Source organism: Hyalella azteca, unplaced genomic scaffold (assembly GCF_000764305.2).
Source record: "Hyalella azteca isolate HAZT.00-mixed unplaced genomic scaffold, Hazt_2.0.2 contig3861, whole genome shotgun sequence".
Classification (NCBI taxonomy): domain Eukaryota; kingdom Metazoa; phylum Arthropoda; class Malacostraca; order Amphipoda; family Hyalellidae; genus Hyalella; species Hyalella azteca.
In genome coordinates, this window is record NW_025934094.1 from 505,710 (window position 1) to 525,948 (window position 20,239).

Genomic DNA, 20,239 nt, shown 5'->3' on the forward strand with positions numbered 1-20,239 from the left:
GGTAGAATGAGTGCAGACTGAGAAAAAACTAAGAAGTATTTTCCAGCTTTATCTGAAGAAGATTTTACAGTAGACTGTAGTCTCGTTAGATTCCTTTTCTTCAGCCTATGCTTTATGATTTGAAACATTTTCACTGTTCGATGAAATGAGAGAATCAGTTTAAGAAACTTCTCAATTGTTACCGTAATGTTTGCACTGAGTTGAAGTTAAATTAATTATCCTTTATTTCCAGCCTTGAGAAGGATAAAATGGTGAATATTTATTACACAAGATAATTTATTTATTACACAAAAAAATTCTTTGACTTACGCAACTGGAACAAAACCTCACATTCTGGAGCTCTGATCAGGTAACAAAAAATTACAAAATTGAGGCATAAGTGAGTGCATCACATAAAATTTTCCTAAATGAACATTTGCCGTAGCAGAACGCTCGATTGAATTGCATTAACTGTGTTGCTTGGATAACCACACAGAATATATTAACGTAGCTCTCCCAGCCAGACAATCCTCGGGGCTCGCGAGTGACAGAAATGGCGACCAGAAGCGAGACTATCTCGACGCAAATGGCTATAGTAATCCGCTGCATTAGATATTATTTATACCCGTTATATATTATTCAAATAATCTTATCGGAACCTCTTATCACAAATATAGTGCTCCTCCGCTCTAGTCATTTCATGTACATATATAATTAAACGAATTATTCCTGGGAAACTACCGAAAATAAACGACGAATTTAAATAAACAATAGAAATTTTCACGGATTGTAAAATTTTCATTTAATTTTATTTTTAGGTTTTCCTCATCCCACAGAAGGCATTAATTACTGGGTTGCTTTTTTAGGTGCACTCATCAACAAGTGAATTCCAGCAAAAAATCGTCTAGGTTCACTAGAAGGTTGCCGGCGTTCAGATAAGTCATCCAAATACTGCATATTAAATATATAGTGAATTAAAATATGTAGTCGAAGACTTTACACTCCTTCTAAAAAATTTGCTTTCGGTGAGTAATCTGAGTGAGCATAATGATGGTAGGTTTACGCGGAAGTTTTCAGGAAACCCTGGGAATATTATAATTATTGAAACATATTACAGTCTGAACTGAGCAGCGTCTGGGAGGAACGATTCAAAACTATATAAAACTCGATTTTTTAACTCGATTTGTTCTACTATGATGGCAAAAAACTGACTGAGTTTCATTCGAGCATAAAATAGGGAAATTTGTCGTACAAATAACTTTCAACGAGAAGTTGTCGCTTTTGGTCAGCATTTCCATGAACTCTTGTGGCAAGGAAACTTCGTATGCTGATATAATATTATTCTACGTTTTAAATATTCTCCTCTATTTAAACTTCTTATATACAATATGTAACAGCCTTACAAAATTTTCATAAATCAACACAATTATGTACACTAACATAGAGTATCATCATTTCCGTGAGTTATGATGATATTCTTTGTCTCTCTTCAAAAAGTTTACAAATACGCTTAAAGTGAATACTGTCTCATTAAAATAAATTGCATAGAGATCTTCTGCAAATTCTATGCGTACTACGGACGATAATGGGTTTAGGTAATACATGGGGTTTACAAAAACAATTTATTTTGTCAGTATTATGGAAGACGGTCAAAATTATTAATTTCGAGGGAAAATTTGCAACAACGTGTGGCCGAATCGTGTTTAGTCGGGCGCACAACAAAGTGGACATGATTTTTAGTTTACCAGCGAAGGTTAATGTTGAATTTTGTATTTTGGGTCGTTGTGAGTGACGATGAGGGTAGAAGAGGGGATTTACTAATTGAGAAAAATAATGTGAAAATAAGAGGCAACCGTACTATGAGAAAGCCAATGGATTTAAATATTTCAAAAGCTCCAAAACTTTGCCTGAGAAACTTTGAAATTCGAAAATTTCAATAGAGCTAACTTTACGAAGCGGAAATGTAATAATGGACAGAAATGCCATTATGATAAGGTTATTTTTGCTGGCAGTCAGTAGTTGTATTTAATTCTTATGAGAAAATTATAAATTTTCTAAACTTTGAAGACCTTTGATTTTTCCCTTGGAATAAAAAATCTATGAGGAAGAAAGGATGAGAAGTAGTTCCAGACTTTATCGAAATAAACTTAAAAAATTGTGGAGCGGATTCATTTTTTTTTAAATGAAGATCAGACTCCAACTTGTAGTTACATTACGTTGCAGTGAAAAAAATCAGACTTGATTAACATTGTCCTGGTCCAACGGCAGAAATAATCGCTAGTAATTATTGATAAACAGCCACTATATAGTACCTAAGTTTGGAATATTCAGTATTTTTTCGTCCATTTGCTCATGGTTCTGACAACGATGAAAATAATTTCTAAGGTCGATCAAAATAATGTGCACATGACATACTCGGGGTAATTTGAAAAATTAAGAAAATAAATGACCGTAAACGACATCAAACTTAATGAAGATGAAGATAATGAATAATAATCAAGGGATTTGCCCAATTTGCAATTTGTACCAGAACTATATTCAAAGACGTTCTTCGATAGCTTTATTCTGCCGAACATTGGAGGCAATATGAATTTCATAAGAAAGATATTGCAGGGAAGCAAATTTAACAGTAAGCGCCAGACCATCTATAATTAATTTTCTTGGCTCAAAAAGCATTTCGTTGATTATTATAGAAAACTGAAACATCGAATGCGCGACATCAAATCTTATCAAAAAACTCTCAGGTCAATTAATGAGAAGACTGAAAAATAAACAGACAGATCGCAGAGCAGGTTTGGATCATCGATTTTATTTACGGGCTACAGCAACCCGTCAATATTTTCTCAAACGCTTTCCGGAACTCGGGATTGAAGATGGTATAAATGACAGGGTTGAGGAAAGAATTTATGTAACCGATCCATGTGGTGATGAGGAACGGGGCGCCCTCATCGAACACACTACTGGAGTTGGACTTATCGAAGACCTTGTACCAGGCGGCCACGCTGTTCCATACGAAGAACGGAGCCCAGCACAGCAAAAATACTCCTAGAAGAGAAAAGTAATACATATTGTAGCTTTTTTTATACAAATTCGTTACGTCTGTGAATCAGCCATGAAAATATTGTCTTACAGCTGATTCTCTTGAAAATTAAGCATGACTGTTGCAAATGGAATTACAACCATTTTTGTCAGAATAACTACGCGAAACTTCGCATAAAAATCTTGAGGAAAATATGTTACAGGTAATTTTGTATTTTATCGATTTGAATCTAATTCTTTATCTCTTGAAGTCGTTTTTTGAAGTCCAAAGAGTTTTTTTCATAATATGTGAGCGTACGGACTTATCCGAATATAATACTGTTGTTGGAACTACAAATATTTATCCCATTGTGTTTCTTCAGGTTTTGTAATTCAACAAAGTTTTCGCGGATAATTTTCAATAAATTACATATTGCCAACTCACCAAGCACCACAGCCAGGGTTATGGTGGTCTTCCTTTCCTTTCTTGCTGAAGATTTCTCCCTCTTCTTCTTACTGGCCTTATTAACTTTATAAATGGTGAACCTAGCAGCGGCTGCCTTGCGCTCTTTCTTGCTTAGTAAATCACCAGTTTCTTGGTCGCGTCTACCCTCGGACGCAGCGCTGCTGAGTGCCCTCGTAGCGCCCTCGCTGCAAGCTGCCGAGCCTCCCGAGCCGTTGCGATCCTGCCTGATCTGTCGGATCACCATCCACACATTATTGAGAAAATTCATCGATCCCTCATGATGAGATCACGTTCAGGTGGTATATATTAGTGATCAGCTGGAGTCTCTTTATAACGTTTAGTGACTAGGGCTGGTCGCTCAAAGTTTTGTTCCTCACTGACTTGTGGCTTCAGTAATCGAACATTGGCTTCAAAGCGCAACACTTTCATTCTTAATAAAATGAATGCTGTTAATGGATATTTGCTCACCGACCTCATAGTCTTCGTTATTTTTCTTATCTCGAATAGATGAAGATAGTTAAACGTTGAAGATTGAAACTAGAAGCATCAACCTTTTCTGAAATTTTATTAAACAGCTCCGTTTTTATAACTGTTAAGTTTTCAGTATGTGCTACCATAATGCGGAAAATTGCTTTGATGCTTATCAAAGTTTATGAAAATAAGTTTTTCCAGGTTATCTCATACAATCATTTCAGATGATATTTGTTGCAACAATCCAGCTTACACAAAGTTAAAAGGTTTCTGGTGCATAACAAATCGAACTTTAAATTGCAATCATCACCTGCAATCAATAGTCAACAGATGACCCAAATAGTTTATTCATTTTAGCGCTTCGAACCGATCATGCCGAACTCTAATGATCTGTTAAATTTTGGTTTTCAATTAAAAACTTAACGAAAGAGGAACTTGAGAATTCCCTATTAATAAACATCCGCACACTCGAATAGTTGATTTAAAGCAGACTTACACTTATTCATACTTAAACGTTTTGTTTTACGTTTGCACTGTCTTGAATAATTGCTTTAACGGTTTAGGTTTGTCCTATCATATTACGGAAAAACTACGGGAATAAAGAGTATTGAATCTAAAATCTTGAAGTAGCGGGCGCAGTGTTTACCCGACACACTCAGTGGTCAAGACATCACAGCCAAGTGAGTCCAGCGACTTCCCGACACTACACACTCAGTGGTCTCAACGTTACGACCAAGTGGGTACAGAGTCTGCCTATAATGTTCATAATTGCAGCAAAGTTAGTGTAACGTCTGCCCAACATGCTCAGTGATCTCCGCATCACAGCCAATTGGGTGCAAAATTTGTCCAACACTCTTATACCTTATAAGCACATACAATCTCTTTCGTCATATCTATTGAAGAGGGCTTGGTTAATTATTAAGGGTCAACAATGTGTATTATCTTGATGTGCAGTGTGTAGGAAAAGGATGTATTTTAATTAGGATGTAAATTTGTAAGATTACTTTAGAAAGAATTGTAGCTTTGCTGACGGGTGGTGTACGAACGAAGTTCTCGGATTTGAGAGAGCGGAGAGTAAGGATGCCTCTATTCTGCCAGTATATGTCTTGATCCAGATAGTCTCAACGGACTATGTAACCTTGCCCATTTTTATATCTGTGTTGTGGTGTAAGATTTAAAGTATATGTTGACCAGAAAAGACTTTTATTTATGACAACAGTTCATGCGAACCTGGTGGTACCCAACACTATACTGTTCTCACTGCGAAAAGTTTCTTACCTAAAGCTTTGTAAATAAGTTCCGAGTTAAGAGTACAGGTTTCGTGACTAACATCGGTGCTGATTAATTATGTATTTCGTTCATCCCTAACTTCAATGGGGCACAATTCCCCTATTGAAGACACAATGCATAAGTGTAGGATGAATGAATTTTTTATTTACATTCGTAACAAGACCACTACTAAGACTTACTTTACGTAGTTTTAGGCAGGTTATACAATGAATGACATAATTTTCAGGAACAAACATGAACGTATTGTACACAATTGATCGGAGGACATACTGTACCTACGTCCCAAAAAGTTTGCGCTATAGGGGCAAATTAAACTAAAACTTGGGGGACAGCTACAATTATTGGCGTCGTAGGCTTGCGGCATTTATCTAATCACAAAATAGTTCAAATTTTGATCACATGAATTGAATGAAAAGTTTAGAGTGATGTATCTAAAGCTGGGCGAAAGCTACGATTATTAGCGTCGCACGCTTACGACATTTAACTGAACACAAAATAGTTTAACATTTGTTTCCATGAAATAAATGAAAAAACAAGAGTGATATATCAGATCTTCCAATGCGTGTAAATCTAATTTATTTTATGTAAACAATGCTTGACACAAGCCTAGACTCACCAAGACCCTCTTATTGTGGTGCAGCACGAGGGCCTGCCTCGGTCCCGCGCTGCGTTCCCCTCTCGAAGGCTTGCCCTCCTCCCCAACAGCCACTCCGTTCTTGGACGCAGCGCTGCCCCCTGAGGTACCACCGCTGCTGTCACTGGTGAGTGGGGTAATTTTTTGTCGATTATTGTCGCTGCTGTTACTATTTTCAATTATATAGTCGCTGCTGTCACTGGTCACGAAGGGTAATTCTTTGTCAATTATTTTACATTGAACTCACTTGTGTGCAAATTTACCACGGATTCCTATTACGCTTGTTATAGCGGATAAAAAAATGAAATTAGTTCCCCAGGTGATACCTATTAAAGATGTTAAGTAACCTATCGTAAAAGAATGCCGTCCTGCCGAGCAGAGTCGTGTTGGCCTGCGTGCTTTGCCTTCCGTGATAAGTATTTATTTCGCACTAGAGCTTATCTAGTTGTAAGTTCTGCAGCAAAATTTAATAATCATCCTATTTAAGCATAAATTTCTGTTTTTCTGTTCGGTAATTAGGTTCATGATAAATCTCTTCAGTTTTGTCCTTATAACTACTCAAATTATGCATACTCATTAATATAAGTAAAAATTTTACTCCTGCAAATTATTTTAATTGCAACAAATTCTACAATTTGTATCCAAATTTAAGAACTCGTAATCTATTAAAAATCTATCCAAATGTGAATAATAAAAGTGTCCGTAGTTTGCACCAACCTTTTTTCTTCCTTGATTGGCACGACTTCTTCAGATTTAGGGTTTTCGATGACGTAGCAGTTGTCTTCGCCTGACAAAACTGCTTCTTCGTCTTCGAAGTCGTCCTCCTGGGCACGAGAACATCCATGATTTACATAGGAGTGAACATCATTGCTAAATTGCCAATAGAATTGAGAATATATATTATTCATTCAATTTTCACCGAAATTGTGAATAATGTTCACACAATAGAGTGGATAAGATTACCATCACTTTTTATCAACAAATTTACAAGATGTATTTCTTTTAATTCGTCGCTACTGACCAGAGAGAAAATTTGCTAAGAAAGCTTGTCCAGAGCTTAACTAACAAATTCTGTTAACAAACAAATTACCTGACGTTCTGTTAACTATCGTTACTACGACAATGTATTGAATACTGGAGTTGTTTGCAGACCTATGGACGTGCAAAATATACACGTTTGGTAGGCCTAAACATAATGCACGAGAATACTGGACCGGGTAGTAGGCCCATGCACGCAAATTTCGATCGTGTTGACATGCCGTATGCACGTGAATACTGAAGGTGATAGTGTGCCTACGCACGTTAAACTGTAGGTTTTGATAGGCCTACAAACAAGCATACTGAAAGGGTTTATAGGCTTATACAGTAATCATGTGAATACTGGATGTGCTGGTAGACATATTCACCTGAATATTACAGGCGATTGTCAGCCAGTCACACGAAAATTATGCTTTTCGTTGGAGTTATTCACCTGGCTATTAGATGTGTTATTCGTAGGCCGATCTTCATCAACGAGGTTATCAGGTATCTGCAGGCTGTCTTCATTAACATCCGTGTTTTTGATGTCGACTGTGGAGCTCCGTTGCATTTCGCTAAGCTGAACTTCGTTGAGCCTGCGTGTCTGCGCGACGTTCTCGATGACGGTGGTGTTAAGCACGTCTGGGGGCAGCGTCTGGTTCTGTCGGGGACGCTTCGTCACGGTCTTCTTGGCGCGGTCTCGGATTGCCTGAGGTTTACAATTTTTTCACGTTATGCCAGTTAGTTGATGTGAATCATTTCTTCAGAGACATAATTATTTACTTATTATCGTAAAATAATAACGATATTTTTGTAATTCGAAATTGCGAAGAATTATTTGTTAGTAATTATTTTATATTATACAAATGTAAAAAAAATGAATCCATTTTAAATGAAAAAAAAAGATCACAGTTTTTGCATACACTTGTAGCTGTTGTTCAAGCCTGGTGAGAAAGCAATTAATATTTCTTACTGGCCGCCTTAAGAAAACAAAACAACTAAACTCAACCCGAAAAGCTATAAACGATTTTTCAAATGATATCATCTTCCCTTTGAATGCATGGAAATATTAGAAGATGACCAAGCAACTATCAAGTATCGGATGTCGACTGAAGTTCGGTTAAACAACCACAAAACATGAAAAAATTATTTACAGAACCCATTTATATGTTTTTAAGGTTAGATTTCTCGTCTAAAACATTTCTGGTAATATGAGTAGATAAATAATGGCCAAACGTTTCATAGAGACAGAATACAACTTTTATTGTAATTTCTCTGAAACTTGTTATTTTAACCAAGGCATGAAACATAAAAAAGAGTCTAGATTATTTGAAGTTCACTACTCACCTTAAAAATCTCAAAGTAGAGATATATCATGACGAAGCACGGTAGGAAGAAAGAGAATATCGACGACACGATCACGAACTCGTGCTCGGAGAAGCCGCAGTCGCCCTCCTGAGGCTCGCCGACCGTCTGGGGGTCTTCGCTCTTCTGGGGATCATTGATGATCATCGCAGGCACGCCGATCATTGATGACGTCACCCAGATGAGTACGATGGTAGTGATGATCCTTCCCTCCTTCTTGTGCTGGATGTACGCTATCGGCTTAGTCACGGCGATGTATCTGCAGGCGAAAACAATAAAACGTATCGGCTTAGTCACGGCGATGTATCTGCAGGTGAAAACAATAAAACGTATCGGCTTAGTTACGGCGATGTATCTGCAGGTGAAAACAATAAAACGTATCGGCTTAGTTACGGCGATGTATCTGCAGGTGAAAACAATAAAACGTATCGGCTTAGTCACGGCGATGTATCTGCAGGTGAAAACAATAAAACGTATTCGGCATAGTCACGGCGATGTATCTGTAGGTGAAATAATGAAGCGTATCGGCTTAGTCACGGCGATGTATCTGCAGGTGAAAACAATAAAGCGTATTGGCTTAGTCACGGCGATGAATCTGCAGGTGAAAACAATAAAACGTATCGGCTTTGTCAAGGCTATGTATCTGCAGGTGAAATAATGAAGCGTATCGGCTTAGTCACGGCGATGTATCTGCAGGTGAAAAAAATAAAACGTATCGGTTTAATCACGGCGGTGTATTTGCAGGTGAAAACAATAAAACGTATCGGCTTTGTCACGGCGATGTATCTGCAGGTGAAAACAATAAAACGTATCGGCACGGTCACGGATACGTATCTGCAGGGAAAAGTAATAATACTTCAATTCTGCCTGTAATTTTTTTTATTTCATTCAAATTTAAGCCGTGAAGTCTACTGTTTTTACGGTGAAATTGTGACGATAAATTCTGGAAGTATACAATCATAATTTTGATTATTAATTATTTACTTTGCTTTTCTCATAACTGCTGCAAGCTCAAGAATAATGAATTTAAAATTTGAAATTAACACTTTACGCTTGCGGTGGTCTCAAGAGTTTAAAATAAAAATTTTCAGTATGATTACATGTTATTCAATGCCTGGTATGTAAAATACTCAATTTATCTCGTCACGGAAACATTTTTCGTGGCACTTGAAGTGGTGCCGAGAGTCAGCCTCCTCGAACCATAAGGCTCGTCTAAGACGGCCATCTGTTCAGCTCATTGCAATCCATTTGCAGGCCTGCCTTTGCTGCTACGCGTTGGCCGCGAGCGTGCATGACAACGAGGTTCTATAAAGCTCGCAGAGGGCATCGAGAGCAGCGCAAAACTCTGCTGCAGTAACGCGGCAAACTTTCCCCGATAGACGGCTTTTCCGCAATGACTTCTCGCGTCAAAACTCTCGCCAGATTTGCCTTTCAGAAATAGTGGAAAATCGAGCTGCATTTCTGACGTCTATATTTCAAGGTTGACTGCGTACTGACACTTCGGTCTGAATAAAGATGAAAGATTTTAGCGTTTCCATTGGAGTTTCACCTGTTTTTAGCATTCAAGAAATACATTTTTTCATGAATGTACACTCATACTTTAATATGAGCCTCATAAACTTAAATCATTTATTGCAAATTATATTTAGGAATACATTTAAAACTTGTCGACGCTCCTAAATCATTTTACGTAGCGCACCGCCACAATATTCCTATAAAGGAATTATTTAATTTCATGAAATTCGCACCTCTCATCAACAGAAATGGACGGCGACAGAAGTTTTAAGCTGAAATAAATTCGTGAACAGGTAAAGGAAGATGCGATGCTTTTCATGTGTGTGTTCAGTGAGGCGCGTCACATTTTTTATGTCTCGCCGTAAACACGGAAGCCGCGGCGTAAAATTCTAGTGCTGGTCGTGACGCCGACTGAATGCCTTCTGAATTGCGTAAATATTTTCTGATATTCTTGCGTGCAATCAGGGTTTCGGATGTAGGGATATGCTGATGCAGATTTGATAGAAGTTTTCTTGACAAGAATTTACGTTTTATTTAGCATATGCAGGACTCATATTCAAAGGTAAATAAGGTAATATCCGTAATTCAAAATCTGCAACGCCACTTCATGGCATCTTGTATGTAATTTGATAAATTTATTAGAATGCACTGCTGATGATACCTGGTTAATAATTAAGATCTAAATACTGTAAAAAATACATAATAATAAGAAAAGGAGTTGTTATTATGTTACTTAAGATACGAAACAAAACTACCATGCAAAAAAAAAAAACAGAAAATATCTGTGGGTCAGGGTACACATTTGAAATGCATCTGAGTAACACAAAACAAAAGGATAAATGAATAAAAATAAAAAACGCAGCTGGTCTCTTGGGGCCCCATGGCTTACAAACTGGACAATTAACGAAAAAAAATCTAATTTCTATTATTCAGACACGAAGTCCCTCGTATAGTAGCGTGAATCACGAGCTCTCACCTATACAGCATTTAAATGAATTGCTTTCAATGGCACTAAACTTCGAACAAAATGGTGCATCAACATTACCAAAAGAATAAATACAACTGAAAATCTGTCCAATATTATTCATGTAATTATTTTCGTATTTTTTAGAATTTATGCATTGAGATTTTTGTAAAATGATATGTAATTCGAATATTCGCCTGAATTTTCGCTAAATAATATCTCACCTACCTGTTTAGCGGGCATACATTTTCCTACCCACGGAAATATTAACCTTCATCCAATGTTTGATCATTTAATCCTACAGTTTCACTTCAACGTATATTGAACCTCATTTAATACAGAGCTTTCGTAAAGTATACCAAGCGCCAGGTTCTGGTCATGAATCTTTCCTGCATCAGGGATTTTTTGCAATTCTGGGCACTGCATCAGCCGACATCTGTTGCGCCTCCAGGAAAAAAATTCACAAATAAATTACCCGCGATCGAAGGAATGACAGAGTTTGACCAGACGTTTGACGAGTTCCTGAATATTTACAAAATTTCTCCTTATATTCAGGTGCAGTTCTTCCCAAACGATTGATTCCAGCCCGATTATTCTGCGAAAATTGTTAAAAATTTAAATCTGCCGTGCGAAGGCATTAAGGGATTTTAAATCACGCTTTTCAAGCTGAGATGAAAGTCAACACATTATCGTTGTGGCTGAAGTTGAATCATCATTAATTACGATTCATTGAATAAATAGCGCGGTAATAGAGTAGACAATAACCATATCTAAATGTTGTATATATTATAAGTATTGTATAATATACTTATGCAGTTCGTGAGTATGCTCTTACAATACGATATCTGTTACAAAACTTTGTTCCGTCATATAAACGTTTTATTATTCCAGAAATGAACCTACTTTTGACCACAAGTATACTTTTTGCGTCTTTAAGAGCTTCTCATACTCGACGACAAGTTTTCTTCCACGGCTTCTGTCACTATGCATGGATGAGTTGCACATTGAGAGCTTGAGTTGTTATTTTACTCAGTGTTTGCTTGCTTCATTTGCAGGCATCACAAAATAAGGTATCAGGGCATGCATACTGTGCGTATTTATGAGGGTCGTTTGACAGATTCCAACCCATTCAATCTGCTTTTCTTTTGTATTATAAATGTTTACCAAGCATTGAGATCAAAGGCTTCCAAGCTCAAAGCTTCTCCCTCTACATATAAGCTGGATATGCTTTCCTTTCAATCGGTTACAGTTCTCTTTGCCCCGTTATTGCAATATGAGTCCATTTATTTCGCGAACTTTGAAACTTTGTTCGTTCCTCGAAAGCAATAAGCTGCGGTTGATAAAACGGCGTCCACATTAGCCCCATATGAGTTCACACAGAGATCTGCGACCCGGCGTTGAGCGACATTTTCATTTTGTCGGGACCCTTTCATACAAGATATTAACCATATTACTGAAATTTTAAGGATGTTTCATCTCGAAAAAATGAGAAAGCTTACTTTAATTCAAAACATGCGGATGAAATCAACGATCACAGTAAATTATTTCAGCTTTAATGCCACAAATTTGATCATTTTTCAGATGCCTCCAAATCCATGATAAAAATTTCTTTCACATATGTCATATTTTTACTGGCCATATATATCTTGAATATAAACATTACGGCATAGAATGCAAATATTAAAATCTGAAAGTTATGCGAACTAAATTTTGTTACTGGTTATTTAAAATAAATCGCAAACGAATCAACATGAAGGAACTTCGAGTACAATAAATAATAAAGATTATTTGCTTGTTCAAATGGTAAACCAAAATATTGCAATATAGCCGCACAGCTTCGATCAAATTACCACCGATATAATTCATGCCTCAAATCTGTAAACATGTCAGTAACCTAGTTGCCAATAAAATAAACTCCTACCGCCCACACTTCTTACAGAACTATAATTCAAAACTTTCTCGAAGGATCGAATCTCATTTCCTTTAATTTGCATGTGGATTTTATCTCACCTGTCCACACTAATGGCGACGAGGCTGAAAATGGAAGACGTCGAGCAGATCACGTCCAGGCCGATCCATAAGTTGCACGTCAGTTTGTCCATGTCGCCTAGCATATGAACCTGAAATAAGAACAGCAAATGTTTACAATTTATTAATGAATGGCCGTAACATTATTTGGGATAAAATTATCCAAATGATATCCAGATAGTACATACGATGTAAGAATGCTATTCAGTCTAGTCTCATGTTTCAAAATCAGTTTCTTAAATTTGAAACGAGATCTTTTCTGTACCTTGATTGATGTTCATGAACCAAAAAAATGAAAATTTATTCAAGCAAATTATGTAGGAAACTTTCTATATATATACTGTGATAATATTAATTTTTGACTATATGACTTATTTAGCGTCTTCAGATATATTTTCTTTAATTTTCGGCTGCAATTTCTTAGCTTCCGTCAAACTAGGTACAGGGGAAATGAAATCGCGAAAAGTGATAAATTAATCAAGTCCGTAATCAGCTCGTGAGCATAATTCTTCACTATCATTATAAATGGTCGTGCTTGTTTCTTCTACATGAGAAATATCATCCAAAATAAGAATATCACGTAGGCCTGCTCCAGAAATTCATAATATCATCATTTTACATAGGCCTGCTACAGAAATTCCCTAACATGAGACAATAAAAGCTTGTCCCCAAAAATTACACGAAAGTCGCTTACTCGTCGTGCGCCCGGATGCCTGATGTAGTTACCCTAATACACAAAAAAACGCTTCGTCGTATGACAAGCCGCTGTTTTGCTTAACTTTCTGGTTGTAAAAATAAATTTGCCTAATTTAATTCTAATGTGCAGAACTTTATTTTTTGAAACTAGACGAATAATAGAGTCTTGTGGCGAGGATGGGTTGTTGCGTATTCATTATAACATTTAGACATGAGAAATACTGATCAACAAGATAGAATAAATTATTCGGGTTTCCTTATAATGGCATTCGAGTGGCAGGGAATGAGTGATCTTCCATCGATTGCTCTAACTTATGGGAGTGATGAAGGCAAATGGTCGCTCGTTGAAGAACTTCGTAGCCGATAACAAGTTCACGCATATTTAGTCCAAGTGTCGGAGTTTTCAGTCAATTAGCGAATCAGAAGGAACTTTGAAAGCGGTCAGTCATTGAATAAATGAGGTTCAAGGCTCAGTTGTATGGCTTAAAAGTTTAAATTTATCACTGATTGGCACTTAAACCGTGGATTGCAATTTGTTTATGTTTAATATGTTTATTCCATTGCAATATGTTAACGCAATGAATCTCTATTAATTATTATGTCTATTATGTGATTTGCTGCCTTCAATTTACAATAATGCCACTATAAGAGGAGGTAACAAGTCGCAGGATAGCACAGCGTGCGGTCTCTGATTTATTTGCAAATAATAAGTATTCTCAGCATTATTTTACATGGGCTGGACGTGCCTCATCAATCAACCACTAGATCATTTTTTACTGTAGGTTAAAATTAAGAGAAAATCTAGCAAATAGTATAACATAAGGCCGTCTAATGGCTCTCGATGCACATCGTTATTTTTTCCAGTTATATTGTTTAAAAAACAGCAAACTTGAAGAGAAGTTGCATTGTTTGTTAATTTTGTGAATAATTGTAAAAACATTCAATACGTTTGCCATAGCAATCATCATGATCAACATTCAATCGAGGGAAATGTTGTCGCAGCTTACCCTGGACCGTCTCGCTTACGCTGATCATAATCTGCTAGCCGCAGTCCCGAACATAAAAACGGCAGTCGTCGTCCGAATGATGTCTATGCACTCCAAGAAATTGCTGAGTTAGTACCCATGAATTCTGAAGAATTCTCTAGAAAATCAGAGGAAAAACTAATTTGCTGAAGTTAACTGGATTCACGTTAATATGTCTACCAATACATATGACGAACGGTTAAATTGCATTCCCGAGCTTTAAAACAAAATTCCAAATGAAATACTCATTGGAGTAAGATTTCGTCTTAAATTAAATCTTAATTTCTTTAACTTCCACCGTGTTTAGAACAACTTGTTCCAAACAAACGTTAACTGGGCGTAAATTTTAACGGAAAATGCAGCTAGCTATTGTCCTTATAATAGTTTCAGGAGGGACAGAACAGTTTTCGAAAAAATAAATCCGTCTGTATCACAGAATTACCTCTTGACTTAAGTACTTCCATTCTGAAAGAGGATTCACTATTTACAAATGAACTGTAAATGTTCATTTGAACTACAAATCGCACCTAAATTGAAAACAATGCATTTTAAAGTAATTGCTAACATGGATTTATAAAGAAATGATCGTCCGACATTAAAACTTCAATGATCGTCCGACATTTCGTCCTTCGACGAAAAACTACAGCAGAACGAAAATTAGCTTTTTACTTCGAGCATTGTCTATTCTTTTTTTAGAGCCCTTCATATAATTCACATTGATTATATGACGATTTTATTCATAATTTCTACACAAAACAATAAGGTTACTTTCATTTCTTAAGTATAAAGTGCTAATGCCCTTTTCGATGCAGTCGCTCTGCTTCACAAAAAAATTGGCACCTGTAAATTTTGTACCCATGAACTTAATGACAACCATTTAGCACCTAATTCTTTTGAATGCATTTCCTGTTGCGTACGGATACATTAAAGTCCTAAAATTTAGCTTTTGATTAGTATAAAATTATTCATCACTGTATCTGCGATACATTTTTGAATTTCAAATTAAAAATCGAGACCTAGTCTTTGAACGGTCAATTTCATAGCAGTTTGTACATGAAGCGATCTCATCCCCCGTGGCACGTCTGGGCGACGCTCTAGCAGTAGAGAAACCCGGGGCAACTTATACGGTAATTATTAGGTATTAATTTAGCCATCGGATAAAGTGCAAGGGGAAACGAGGCGGTGGCGAAGCTAATTACCCCTTCTATTAAACCCCAAAAAGCCCCACGCAACTTCAGAACCTTTTTTGCAGCGTGTAAAAATGAAAATTAGTAATTTAATTGAATAAGAGTCTCAGATAAAATACAGAATGAGGCTTGATACGTCCCAGATAAAATATAGAAAAAGGCTTGGGATTCTATTTAAATTCATCACTAGTAAGTTTTAAAATAGATTATTATTGATTCTATTTTTATATACAGTATTTAACGTAATATTCGTTTCTGTTTCTGTCTGATCAGAACATTTCCAATAACCTAAGTGTCATTTTTGTGTATCAATGGCATAAAAATCAGTCCCGTCCTCGCCATTCTCAGGTCTTTTTCTGCAGAAAGCGATGACTTTTTTCCACGACCATGAACTAAAAGAAATCATTCGACCAGATTGGCTAAAAAGAGATTTGATTGAGGAGGGATTTCAATTTCATCGAGGGCTTCCAACTGAAAGAATTCAGTCGCAGAAGATATCCCAAATTAAATATAAAAATATTCTTCGTAGGCTCATAAGTTACCAGGATGTACGTAAAATAGATGCCTACAATATTATGAATTCCAAATAAATATTGGCTATTCAGAGATAGATAATTATCTTTATACATTGCATTGAGAAAAGGAGCATCTTGACAACTATAGAATACGATTTAGGTAAAGCTGTTGAACAAAATCATTAATAGATACGTTAATTTTACTTCGTAATATTTATCGAGGGTCATACTAATATGATTGATAACTATTCACTAGCAGACACGACGAAATTAGGTTAAAGTTTCATTGCAAATTTCATGTGGTCCACGCTTCGCCAAGCTCCTCGTATTAAATAATGAAACTCTACTTTAATCTCAACCTCCGAGTCACAACTTGCTATTAAACTCTACCATTAATGAATTACCTTTACCAGCAACTGACGTATCAGATAAAACCAGCTGTTTGTTTTATGTGCGTTCCTTTTTTCGGCTCACACATTTGTATTTATTTATGAAACATACTGAAAAGTACAAATGAAACTGATGAATCGACGAAATTGATATTTGTATTTTGGTTAAAACCGATAAATCATATATCATTACATCCCTACTAGGCCTCTACAAGTCATTTTTCATTCTTAATAGTGCATTATTATTTGCATTGATTTTCCTAATTTTGAAAATCCAGTAACAGTATAGTCTCATTCTGGATTAAATATTTCAGGAAGCTCTCACGAGAAGAGCTAAGACCAAATTGAGTTTCACCAGCTTCGCAATTATGCCTTATTGAGTCGCATATTGTAATTAGCTTAAGTAGTGATGTATATTTTCTAGCTTAGAGCACGAACTTATTAATAGCTAGATTAAAAGTGAAAGCCGTGATTATTGTAGAAGAGGATGCTAAAAGATTATTGAAGATGTGGAATATTTTTTTACTTATATAATTCATTGGAAACTATTGAAATCTGTACCAATTCTGTGTTTAATGCCCCCAACCAATCGTTTTAACCGCAACTTCCATATGTCTGTTATAAAATAGTTAGTTTAAACCCGTTCTATGAACGTGCTGGCAAGTTTTATAGACACATTTTTAGTTTGGGCTGTGTCGTTTACATGGCCCTGCCTTAACAATTATTTTCATGGGTTTTCACGAGGTTGTTGTTTAAAAAAAAAAAGTTTTTTGACTGCTTAAGCACCTGCTTCATTAGCTTGTTTTCGGTTCGTGAGTTAAATAAGTTTCAAGCATTAATGTTACGCGGATTTGCACTAAATTCTATTCCCTTTCACGTCCGTTGTTTCCCTTACGAAGCTTAGAATCATTGAATATTTTAATACGGAAACCGAGTATGAATGTCACCTATAGTTCGCACCCAAGTAAAATTGTAACAAATGGGTTTGTCTTTCATCTATTATTTCCCGTTGTCATGTCTTTTCTCAAATTATGTTTTCACATCTTTTCTGTAAATTTAAGTTGCTCTTATTTTTTTCTTGTATTTTTATGATTTTTAAATTCGCAATAGAGCTGCACTCCGAAACGTCAACTTTAAAGATCTAGAACATTTTTGGGGCGAGTTCTTTGCATTTAAATTCATAGCTAATTTGCGATACAAGCAATCGAGTGATTATAATATATTTCTGGAACCACTAAAACCTGATGCAAAAACCATAGTTCTGTCATAATATTTTTGTCTCGTAAATCTGCACCAGAGTATCGTGAAGCTGGTGCCCGGGTCTTCCAATAATTAAAGTTTATTACCCCAGACGAAAAAAATTTACTCAGTATCCTTTCATCAGCCTCAGCTGTCGCAGAACAAATGAGAAGCGTCTTGTTCGAGAAATAATGACTACATGCTCTCAAAGCTCGCAATTTTCGCTTATCCGCATCAAGTGTAATATCTGAAAATTGACCGACTTCCCAATAATAAGAGAGAATTGTGGCTTCTTGGTCCTTTTCTGTTATCTCCCCCACCAGAGTGTGTATCCTTTGTTATCTTCACCACCAGAGACATCCATTAGAATGGAGTTTCCAGTCTCTCCACTGAATCTCCTTCATTGAGTCTCCACTGACTCTCCTGCCAAAGTGCACCAACATCCACGCTCATATAACATGCAAACGAATCTTGCTGGTGGAGCATTACTTTCGAAGTGGATTCCAGGTAGAAGAACTGACAACCGTATATTATATGCAACTCATCAAAAATATTATGAATATCGTTTAATTTTGCATTTTTTCGTACGATAATCTAGTAGTTACTAAGAATTATGCAAGCATTCTCATCAAATTTATAGTTCGTACAATTAGTTAAATGTTAGGTGCTACAAGCGTGGACTTGTCGGTGCTCAAATTTCACATGTCCTAAACTTTCAAAATCTGTTGGTGGTTAGGTTTCAATCCGCCGCCATAACTGCTTCACAAAACACAAATAACACGAAGCTATTTAAATGTATTATTGTCTTGAATATCTGTATTTTATAGGCATTTAAGGGCAAATGTGATCAAGGGCAAGACATCACGGTGCTGGTGTGCCACCGTTTTGTGCTTGTATTATGCATGTTTATTCTGTTTGTCCTAGCTATTTTGTTCCATGTATTTTTGATGCTTTCTCTTAAATCCCACTTTGATTATTTTTAACAATTTTTTTCAGTAATATGTTCACCATCTATCTCCAGTCATTAACTTTAGTTTTTTAGACTTTGTGTTTGGTTTATTCATTTAAGTTGAAGTATTGATTGCCATTTGTTCATTTCAAGAAGCAAAACTCACGTCTTCTATGAAAAATCATTTGCATACAAGGGTCGACGTTGGCGGCGAGCAAGTGCTGTCTAGAGGCCGGTATTTTGTGCAGGAATGTCAGGCCATAAATGAAGAAGTGTGCGAGTTTATGTAACTTGCCGCATTTCATGCGCTGCTTGGGACGTTGTGCTGTTCACAGACGTGGGCATTCAGGTTCATAAGCGTGGAAGACGTAAACCGAGGAGCGTACATCATTTTCAGCGGTCAGACTTGTGACGAAGAAATTTTTGATTGAAGATAACAACCAATTTTCTTAATATATGTTGGCATGATGATCCTTCATATGTCTGTTTATTTTTCTTTTCAGGAAGTTGTATCACTGGAGTCAGAGTGAACGCGAGCGGCTTATTCACATTTACTTTACACCATTTACTAAGTTGTTGTGGAATCAAACATGTAACCAAATGAGCACAATATCTTCTACGATGGGGAACTGAACATGTAACCGAGCTCAATATCTTCTATAAAAGTTGACTTGGATGAAGAACTTATTGAAATTCTAATTGAAAGAATATCAATAAATATTATCGAACTTCAAAGTATTCGGAATTACTCTGCACTCCGAGCTCACGTAACTTACTAAAATTATTGTTTCTCCTACCCATTTGATAATAAATAATCTTTCATCGTTAAGTAAAACACCTCAGAGATAACACTGTCCATGATTAACAAAAGCCATTTGCATATCGCTGATCAATCCAGTTGATCAAAGGAGCGTGAATGTATCATATGTTGCAAGTTAAGATCATGAAAAGAACTACAGCTCACCCAGTTAAAACTCTATAAAGTTTGGCAAGTTACTCAGCAGCGATATCATACCATTTGGAAACTAATCAAAAACAGACTAAAATTCTGTAGGATTTATTCGTGGGATTAGTTGCTTCTTTGTCTATGGAATCTCCACAATAAAGGAAATAATAATTCGTTGTTAATATTAAAAATGCGATGGAACCTTGATTATTATATATGATTAAAATGAATTCCTCTTCTTAGTAATTAGAGTGTCGCTAAAGCTTGGCAATCCGATGGACTTTTAATTATGCCCTTCGTGACTTTCTGACAGGAGTATTTCTCCTGTCATTATGTGTGTCAAGTTGGACACTCATCAATTAATCTACTGACATTGACCTCCACGTTTTTTTTTACTTTCAGCTAATTAAACACAGCATGCAAGATGCTGTTAATAATAAATGAGGTTTCATAAACGAGTAATGCTACTATCATTGGCGAAAGGATATAATAAAAGTTGTCCAAGTCACAGAAACGAGCAACGTGAAGGCTTTTAATTAAAGCACT

General features: G+C 36.3%; 1 protein-coding gene across 1 annotated transcript in view; it reads right to left on the reverse strand.

Annotated features, from left to right (window-relative positions):
• Positions 1-2,724: 2,724 nt before the first annotated feature.
• The window catches only part of LOC108681589 (dopamine D2-like receptor), an 81,253-nt gene continuing 63,738 nt past the window's right edge, over positions 2,725-20,239 (reverse strand). Inside the window, exons 2-8 of the mRNA XM_018170635.2 lie at positions 12,730-12,839; positions 8,223-8,499; positions 7,330-7,584; positions 6,576-6,682; positions 5,841-5,982; positions 3,443-3,692; positions 2,725-3,024 (exon numbers count right to left, since the gene is read on the reverse strand). Of these exons, the coding sequence (XP_018026124.1) occupies positions 2,792-3,024; positions 3,443-3,692; positions 5,841-5,982; positions 6,576-6,682; positions 7,330-7,584; positions 8,223-8,499; positions 12,730-12,839 (1,374 nt within the window). The 3' untranslated portion in view covers positions 2,725-2,791. The remainder of the gene's footprint in view (positions 3,025-3,442; positions 3,693-5,840; positions 5,983-6,575; positions 6,683-7,329; positions 7,585-8,222; positions 8,500-12,729; positions 12,840-20,239) is intronic.